Raw genomic sequence first — 9,777 nt, 5'->3', positions numbered from 1 at the left:
TATAGGCCTTATTACAGTACAAAACAAGAAACAATAAATCTAACTCAGCTAGCCAATCAAAGTATTTTAGTAAATAACCATGCTACATCCTAGAACCACCCAAGCAAAAAAACTTTTTTAGTTCTCTTTAAAGATATTTATAAAGAGTACTTTTCAGAAAACCAAAGTAATTGATTCAACAATACTAACAGTTTTAGCATGCAGCAAACCATCATTTAACATTTAATATTTAATCTTCTTAACATGGATGTATACATTATTTTCATTCCTATAGTTTTCATAAGAAGCTTGCAATGATGATAAAGGTAAATAAGTTTTATTACAGGTACTTCAAATAGCACTACAGTACATCCTTGACAAAATTTTTACAATATTCCAACTTTCAATATGAAACAGCTTAAAAAACACGGGCAAAAAAACAAGTTCAGTCGCACCACTTAGGCAAATAGTTTTATAATCATACAAGCACATCACTGTCAGGACTCTCCCTGTTTAGGTTGGGAAAGATGTACATAAGACATTTCCTTCAAACAAAATTATATAAATTGTTAGGAAAATGCCAAAATCCATAATTTCAGACATATTAAGGAAAAAATGGGAACTTTTATTCTTGGAAAGTATAAGCTAGTTATTCTTTGCTTTTACAGAACAGATGTGTTCTTGGAAAGTTTTGTGTAAAACAAATCCTGTAAACCATTATCTTGCTTACACTGGAGAAACATATCTCAAGGAAAGCTACAACAAATTATTCTTTAAAGCATGTAATTCTCCTCTGCTTTAGCTGGATGTCTCTATTACTTAAATAATAGGCACATTTGTACATCACCGGGTATTTTACTCATACTGACATGTTTGATCTCTGCAATTGAACCCGTTACTGAAAATTCACTTGTGGCAAAAGCAAGCAGACCAATCCCCGCACCTCCCCCCCCCCCAAAAAAGAACCCAGTTCTTAGAATATGATGCAAAACTTGCAATTGTTCACTTATCCACATTCTTAATAGAGGGCTTTTCACTATATTTAAGTGTGTTAGGATAAATACCCACCTGCTCTTTTCACCTTTGAAACATAATGGTTAATTTCTTTTATTGCTAGAAAATGTCATTCTTAAAGACTTTATAAATAATGGCAAATATGATGGACAACTGGTAATTATGAAATAAGTTGAGAATTAAATATTTCCCAAATTATGACAGTTCTGTTTAGAGGAATGATATCCTTAACCCTATAAACATCTTATTCCTATACCGGAATGGTTATCTAATTAAAAAAAAATTAATATGGATCAAAATAACATTCTTTAGCATTAGTCTTGCAAAAACACAGAAGAATAAAATCTAAAACTAAACCTAGTAATTTCCATTTCATCAAATTTAGTAGAACGGGCTTAGGTAAGTCATAGGACTACTCAACTAGAGGCATTAAAATAAAGTTTTACTAAAGTAAAAGTCTTATGGAGATAAAGATCTCTCAGTGAAAGTCTTAAGTCTATGACTGCTGTTGTCAACCATTAACAAATAGATGAACTGCATTTATTCCTCTGAAAAGATAAAACTGTGTACATATTATCAAAAAGATAGTGACACTCAGAAAATATTCCTGAGAAGCAAATATGGTAAATATATATGGGTGTATCCTTGCCTCTTCCCTTTTAAATTCTTTTGGGAAAGACAGCAGCAGCCTGGACAAAAAAAGAATCCTCATCTCCTGAGGAAAAGAAGGTGAAATGTCCACATAGTCCTATGAATAAATAGCTTTGAAAAGATCATAGAAAATAATGCTATAATTTTCTCATCCGTTTTTACTTTTATTGCCTATTTTCTTAAAAAATTTGTGTAATGCAATTTGAGCCGTAGGTAGACAAAATTATACTTTCATGTGAAATGTAAAATAAATGAAATATAGTGGGGCTATTTGCTGCAGCTAAAAGCCAATTTTTGACTCTTAGTCTTTTGAGTATATCTAAAAAGGAGATCGTATGTCTTAAGGAATAATTCTTTTAAATAATGAGGCTGAGTTATCTGAATAGAATCATGGATTTATAACTTTCAATACAACCAAAGTATACGTTTATAATATTAAAGTAAAATAAATTCTTACTTTATGGCACCAAATAATGTTCTTCCTTATAAAAATTTGATTGTTCCTGAAACACTATGAATTTTCTATGTATCTTACCTCCTCCTTACTATGCAGGACAAGCAACTGCCTATGAAATCAATCTATTATAGGCATTTTGATAAAAATGCATTTCAAATGATACAGGCCTTAAGAACAAGATCACCAAAGACCACAAATGCATTAGTGGTTAGATGGTTACATAGTCGAATCCAACACAACTTTCTCTTGAGGTCGTTCTTTAAAGTGAGTAAGTTGATGTCTCTTCCAGTGAGGAGCCTGTCTGAATGTTTTGCCACAAACTGAGCATTCAAATGGCTTCTGTCCCGCATGAATTAGATAGTGTCTTTCCAGTTTAGATGGAGATCGAAAACTTTTAGAACACACGCTGCATTGGTAAAGGAGGCCATCATTTCTCTCAGTACGCCCTGAGTAACTACAACGATGGCTCTGCTCTGATTCCAAAAGCGCACTAGAGAGATAGGGCTGCCTGTTCCTACAGTGGGTACCGAGGATGAAATCCTCTGTTTCTGCCTTAACTTCTATTTCTGATATTTGATCTGACTTTGAGACGTCATATCTTTGAAAACCAAGAGCCTGACATTGCTGCGAAACATTGTAGTTAATATTATCACCTGAATGAATGAAAAGTTTGTTCAAATTTCCAAATTCTACTTGGCAAAGAGATCTTCTATAAGGAATCTTTTCAATATGAGTTAGTTTATGTCTTTTTAAGTGAGCTGACTGTCTAAAAGATTTCCCACAAACATTACAGCCAAAAGGTCTCTGTCCAGTATGAATTAAATAGTGTCTTTGTAGTTTGGATATAGAAGGAAATACTTTCTCACATTTGTCACAAGGACACATCTTATGTCCAGTATGTATGTTTTCATTTGGAACTGAAAAACCACACTGAAGCACTTCACAGCTATTAAAGAATTCCTCACCTGCTGGACCATAGATTGGTAAGTCTTTATTGTTCACGGAATTATCCATAGTTAATATGCTTTCTGTTGTAAACATACCTTTCAAGTTTTTCCCCACGTTTTGGCTCTGGAATTGCTTTTGCCAAGAAAATGGCAAAGTCAACGTTTTCTTCTTTTTATTACCAACTGTCTTATATGTTCCATATCTGCCAAGAGAACCCATAAATGTTCTCTGGGTTTGTTCAGAGTTCTGCTCACTAGAAATAAGGTCACAATTTTTTAAGAAGCTATTTTTAAAAACACTTTTCTCAGATCTAAAGTTATCTAATTTTTTACCCCCAGCACGTTTAAGCTTGGCTAAGATTTTTTTAACAGTGGTTTTATAGTTGTAGCTTCTTTTGAGCCTGTTTGGAATTTTGCCACCTCTGGCAGGAAAACACTTGTGTCCATTGAGAATCTGCTCTGATTCAAAACACTCTTCACATTCTGGACATTGAAAAGGAACGATGTAAATAGAGTGGACATCAAGTGGACTATTCTCCTCAGATTCACCCATATCACCATTTTTGAGACCATCCTGTTTTGCATTTAATTTACTAGTCAGGGGGCATGATTCTGGACTCTTCAACTTTAATGAAAGAGTCTGAAAAGTCTTATTCCTAGTATGGATTTGTTTATGCTTCAGAAGTTTGCTTTGAATCTTAAATCCCTTTTGACAAAAACAACATTGAAAAGGTCTTTCTTCTGAATGTGTGAGCTGGTGGATTTTTAAATGAGTTGACTGTCGGAAAGATTTACTGCACAGGACACATTTAAAAGGCCTCTGGCCAGTATGAATAAGTGCATGCCTATCAAGTTTTGATTGTGATGGAAACATCTTGCCACAGATTGTACATGCATGAACATTCTTTCTTCTCTTTGTAGTGCTGTGTGTGGGATCAGACTTAGAGCATGGGTGCAATGCCCATCTCTCCTCTGTGGTAAAAGTACTATACATTCCATACACTGGTTTTTCTTGCTTGGCCTCCAGCAATCTTCTGACCTGTTTAACATCATTCTGATAGGTTTCATTATGAAGTTGTTGGTGCTTCACAAATGTCTTCAGATTTTTAAAGTGGCGTTGACAAATACTACATTTAAAAGGCAGATTATGAGTTAGTTGATGCCTCTCCAGATGAACTAGTTGTCTAAAGGTTTTATGACACACATCACATTCAAATGGCTTTTGACCAGTATGAATGAGATAATGCCTAGATAATTTTGATGGTGTTTCAAAGTGCTTGAAGCAAATATTGCAAATATATGGCCTGTTTCTAGGTAGTTTGTTGGTTACTACACACTGTTGAATCTTTAGCATTTTTAAATTGTTTTCAGCCATCATATTCTTCAGTGATATACTCTGATGAGCTCCATAGTGTTCTTAAACTCCACAGAGGTCTAAAAATTAAAAATAAAAGTGTATTAATTAAAAAATTCCTTATTCATATGAAAAGAAATAATTTGTCTTTTGACTAAAGATATTAAGGGTAAAGGAAAATCTGTACTTTTCCTGTGTTTATAAGTTAATAACTATTTTAGATGAATACTTTAGAATTATAAAACTACTTCACATGTACAGAGATATGAGTTTTTAAAAGAAATATCTAAAAATTGATATAATTTTAACCTATTTTTCTTTAGAGGGTGGCCAGTACAGGGATCCGAATCCTTGACCTTGGTGTTATCAACACAGGTGCTCTAACCAACTTGACCTAACCAGCTAGCCCTATGCTATTTTTCTAATTGAGATTACATTACAAAGTAATTTTAAAAAGTATTTAGTGTTACGAAATTTAGTGAATTTCTTAACACTAAATAGACCTTTTAATTCCAATTTTCCTATTTCACTATTAAGTAGATTTGTCAATATTTAGTTGCTTTGTCGTTTCTTTAAAAAATTGGGCTAGAAAGGTAAAGTATGTAGGAATTAAAATGTAACACTAAAAATAAGATGCATTTGCATTAAATTATAGCACATTGTAGACATGCTGAGAATAAAATGTTTCACTTATCAAAGTTGGATTTCTTAGCCACAACGTTAACACTATTTACTCTCAATTACTTCTTTAACCAACAAGGACAACGAGGATAAAATTCTCAGAAGACCTGGGTTCTAGTACTGCATTTGCCACTGTAGGAGCTTATTGGTAAAAAGAAGGAAATACAGATTCCTCATGTGTAAAATGGGGAAAATATCTCTTGGACTGCCTACCACACCAAGTTGTTATGAGAATCAATGGAGCATATGAATGTGTTTGAAAACTGTGAAGTAACATATAAATGTAAGGTATTATATAGTTGAACACTAATCAAATTTTAAAACCTTATCTCTATCTCTTCAATAATATTTTAGGGTTTCTAACTAAAAGATAAACACCCTGACTAAATTTACAGTTCTTTTTATTTCTCTTTTCCACTTTGTTGTGGAATTCCTAAAAGACAAATACAGAGGCTATGAGGTCGACAAATTGGTTATATACTTATCTATGACTAAGTAACTGAAAGTTGAGTGTGGTTCACTGGTCCTAATATAATAAGAGGGTCATTTTGGTCTTAGAATATAAAGATAAAAATGACTTCCGTATATACCTCTGTAAGACATGTACAAAAAGTTTAACAGGAACTTTCACAACCATCTTACATCCTATCTTCTCTTTTATCAAAGAAGCCAATTTTCTTCTCATTTTTCTTCTACTACTACATTGCACTTAAATAAGGGAGTCAGAAATTAAAAAAAAAAAAAAAAAAAGCTGTGCTTGTGCTAGCTCTCTCATTCTAATGTACTCGTTTCTTTTAGTTGAGATCAGAGAGTTGATAAGTCTACCAGAAACTCAAGAGTTCTTTTGTCAGCTGATGTGGCAAACCTCCAACATATACTCGGTTTACTGTCTTCTTCTAGGAGACATCTTAAACACGAAATTATGAACACGCCCACTGTGGTTCTCCTTAGCAATCTGAATTCGAAACAGAAAAAAAATTACTTACTGAGCAAATACTTGTTTTGTCACAGTGTTTTTCAAACTGCAGGTCACTACTCACTAATGGAGTGTGAAGTCAATTTAGTGGATGATGATCAACATTTTGTTAAATAAAATAGAAAGTATCAGAGCACATACCGTATAGCAATAAATATTGTCATGTGAAACTTCTTTAGAAAGATGCAAAAAAAGTCTGTGAAAGCTATTCCTAACACCTCTTCACACAACGCTAAATGGGAACATACAACAAATCACTTTATTCTAAGTGGCCAAGTAATCTATTAGGGTGATAAAGAAAGGGGCACACAAGATGAGACAAGATTACCAAGGAAAGCAACAGTGTTTGGTTTACTTCACTTGGCCCATATTACCCCAAAATATTTACCAAAAGAAATCATCTAGTTAGAGGCCAAATTGAAAATACCACACAAATCTATGCAAAATAAAATAATCTGACTGCCACTACATTAATTAATAAAATACACCATATAACCCAGATATCCATTTTAGCAACAATCAGCTGTTGGTCCTATGAATATGCATTTTCATTACACTGAGTTAGAGAAATTACAGGCAAGCAACCTCCAAAATCCCTAAACATGCTGACACAGAGCAAGAGCAATGAGGATTAAACTAAGTCATGAATCCAGTGAACTGCCAAGAACTTGGCAACATTTTTAATTCCTGCGGAGCAATTAAGTGTCAAGGTAGTCAATCAGGAAAATGAGCCAAACAAATAATCAAGTCTTTATTTCCTTCTGCAACAGTGTAAACAAGAAGCAAAAAGAGGTACTGGCTCCCCTGTGGTCCATTAAAGAGGACACCAGGTGAGGGTCAGGTGGATGGAATGCACATGAAGGAATCCCCTCATTGCAAAGGAACCCCTAAAAAAGGCTCCTTCCTCTTATGGATCCTCAGGCCAGGGAAGAGAGGGGAACAGCTAGGAGTTGAAAGGACCTAAGTCAAAATGGAGAAAAGTGCCTCAGCCAGGGTCCCTGATAAGAGGGCCTCTAAATGGAGGTATCTAGGCCAGAAAATAGTTATAGTATCAGCATGGCTAGTGGGAGGGAAGGGGTCAGACCTTCACTGCAACTCACTCCAAAAAATTGCAATGCACTGGACATGCAGTAAGTCTGGTATGAGAGGGCAGCTTCCCCCCATGAGGCCAGCCATTAATTGTCTAAGGTTAGGCCTGAATGATCACAGATAGTATTTTGCTCTGGAGCTGGACTCTGATTATAATAGGGATTGGCTACCTACACAGAAAAGGGTCTATGGCTGATCACCCATCACTAGCACTAAGACTAGATGGTACGGTCACTTGCCTTCCTACCATGTGAGGAAGTACTTACTGGGAGCCCTATATTGTTAGAACCACTGGTGGCAAGTGGTGATCTCATGTCCTATTTATAAGTGTCAGGTCAGGGATTCCCACCGCTCCACGTACAGTCCCCCTTGTATGCATACAAGGGTGCACATAGAGCTCCAAATCCCATTTCAACTGATTTTCTGTTCTATCCACCGATTTTGTTGTTGTTAAAAACATTTTTTAAGAAAACTAAGACTGTAATTTTTCTTATGTTAAGCTGAAATAAAAAATAAAACAGTAGATCTGCTCAATGGTTCAACCCGGAAAATATCATGAGAAGAGCAAGACACATTCCTTCAGAAGACTGTAAAAATTGACCTCGATAAAAATCCAATACTGCCTCAAGGCTGGAAGCCTGTTGATTTTCTTGTCTTAACTAACACCATTAAAGCGAAGTGAGGATAGCATGTAAGTGAACAAGAAACGAAAAACCGGAGAGAAACATAAACAACTCCCAGTTGGGGGATAACGTCTGGCGGCATTTATCATAGCCTTTCCCTCTTCCTAGTTTCTGCCCCACTCCTCCCGCCCCACTCTCCTGGCCTTGACCCTCACCTCTCCTTCTCAGTGGGACTATACTGCACAAACGACACTGACATCTAGTCCTCGCCCTAATCGCCCACAACCATTAACCACCAAGGGGTCGAGCCGGGTCCAGAGACTGCATAATCCCACACCAGGAAAGGAAGGGCAAGGGTGAAAACTGCTTTGGCCGCAGCCACACACACACACATACACCAGTGCCACATGTGACACGACCCACAGCAGGGAAAAAGCATCCCTCCTGCACCTTCCTCTCAAGAGATTCCCGCTCCTCATTAAACGCATTCAAGAGGTGGGGACGCGGGAAAGGAAAAGAAGCTGGAGGAGCTGAGGTCGTGGCGCCCCTGCCAGGGTCCCCGGGCACCTTGGCGGGATTGAGGCAGGCCTGACCTCCCCAGGGGTCGCTCCACCTCGCCCGCGTGTTCCTGAAGCTCTCCTCACGCACCTGGAGCTGGCAAGGGCCCGGCAGCGGCGCATATCAGGGCCCAGGCGCCGCGAAGATAGCGAGCGCACGTCCTCAGGGCCGGCGCGGCGACGGGCTGAGCGCGCAGGCGCGGAGCTAGGGAGCTCCCAGGGCCGCGGTCCGGCTGGAAACAGGCTCTCTTCATCTCGGGGCCGTTTTCACCTCCGCGCGGCCCAACGGTCCCAGGGGACGGGGACTCCAGAGGCGCACCCTCAACCCTAGCGCCGCTCACCCGTACCGCAATTGCGGGAGAGGGAGAATAGGGTGAAGAAGGGCACATTTTCCATCTAGCCCCTAAACCTCAATTAGGGAAACCTTGTTGCCCGGACCTGTGGGCTCAAGTCCAACTGGATACTGGCAAGTCAGCCCACTCGCCTAGTTCTCTAACGCAGAGGGCCGGTGATAACAAAGCGCCGTGTATTAAGGGCTTGCTGTGCCAGGACTGTCCCCAGCACTTTGCACATTGCCAAAGTAAATATAGCGTAGAGGTCAGGGGCGTGGGCTTTGTGCTCAGACATAACTGGGCTCCACTCCCGGCTCTGCCGATGGCCTGCCCGCGGCGGGCCTGGCTAACCTTGCTTGGCCTCATTTGTTGGATGTATTTTGGTTGTCCGCAACGTACAAAGCCCTGTGCTCCGCGTCTTAAGTTTCTTCAGACTGCTCTGGCAATTAGATAAAATGCCTGTAAAGTGCTCAACATAATTTCCAATGCACAGTAGGCCCTCGGATAGCTATCCCTATTTATTACTATTTTTATATTAAATACGACAAATTTATAAAGTGATAGGACCCCATTTTAAGACGAGAAAAACAAGGCTTAGACTTGTTAAGAACCTTATGCGTTGTCACGTAGCTGATAAACGATAGAGGTGAGATTTGGACACAGTCTAACACCAGACACAGAAAGCCGCTGTGAAGATTTGGGGGGAGGGATTGTCGGCACTTTAGTAGATGGCCAGAGATGGCCTTTCTGAGAAGTTCTGTGATTTTTGAGTTGGAGCCTGATGGAAATGAGAGAGCTAGCTCTGTCCATGGGATGTGGTAGGTGGCAGGGTGTAAAATGAGGAGGAACTTGTTTAGTGAAAGAGAGGGTGTACTTTTGGGGGAGCGAGGGTAGGGAAGGATAGGCGAGAATATTCCAAACATAGAAGACACAGTGAGAGAGGGCATGACAAATGGGAAAGTATGAGTAGTTCAGTATTGCTGAAGTGTGAAGTGCAGGTTGGGAGAGTGGGGAATGACAGAAAAGTCATGCATTCAGCAAATCATTTGGAGCACCTACTTCTCGCCAAGCTCTTTGCAAGAGGCTGGGAAAGCCCTTATAAACAAAGGTTTTCTTT

At 38.6% G+C, this 9,777-nt stretch overlaps 1 protein-coding gene across 1 annotated transcript; it reads right to left on the bottom strand.

Moving 5' to 3' along the window:
• Positions 1-300: 300 nt before the first annotated feature.
• On the bottom strand, positions 301-8,874 carry ZNF770 (zinc finger protein 770). The gene is made up of 2 exons (XM_063090774.1): positions 8,420-8,874; positions 301-4,482 (listed from the first exon to the last, which is right to left on the bottom strand). The coding sequence occupies exon 2, from the start codon at positions 4,424-4,426 to the stop codon at positions 2,318-2,320; it is 2,109 nt and encodes a 702-aa protein (XP_062946844.1). The 5' UTR covers positions 4,427-4,482; positions 8,420-8,874; the 3' UTR covers positions 301-2,317.
• Between the last annotated feature and the right edge of the window lie 903 nt (positions 8,875-9,777).

Source organism: Cynocephalus volans, chromosome 3 (genome assembly GCF_027409185.1).
Source record: "Cynocephalus volans isolate mCynVol1 chromosome 3, mCynVol1.pri, whole genome shotgun sequence".
Lineage (NCBI taxonomy): Eukaryota > Metazoa > Chordata > Mammalia > Dermoptera > Cynocephalidae > Cynocephalus > Cynocephalus volans.
The sequence above is the reverse complement of the archived record's forward strand: the minus strand, read 5'-3'. Positions and strand labels throughout refer to the sequence as shown.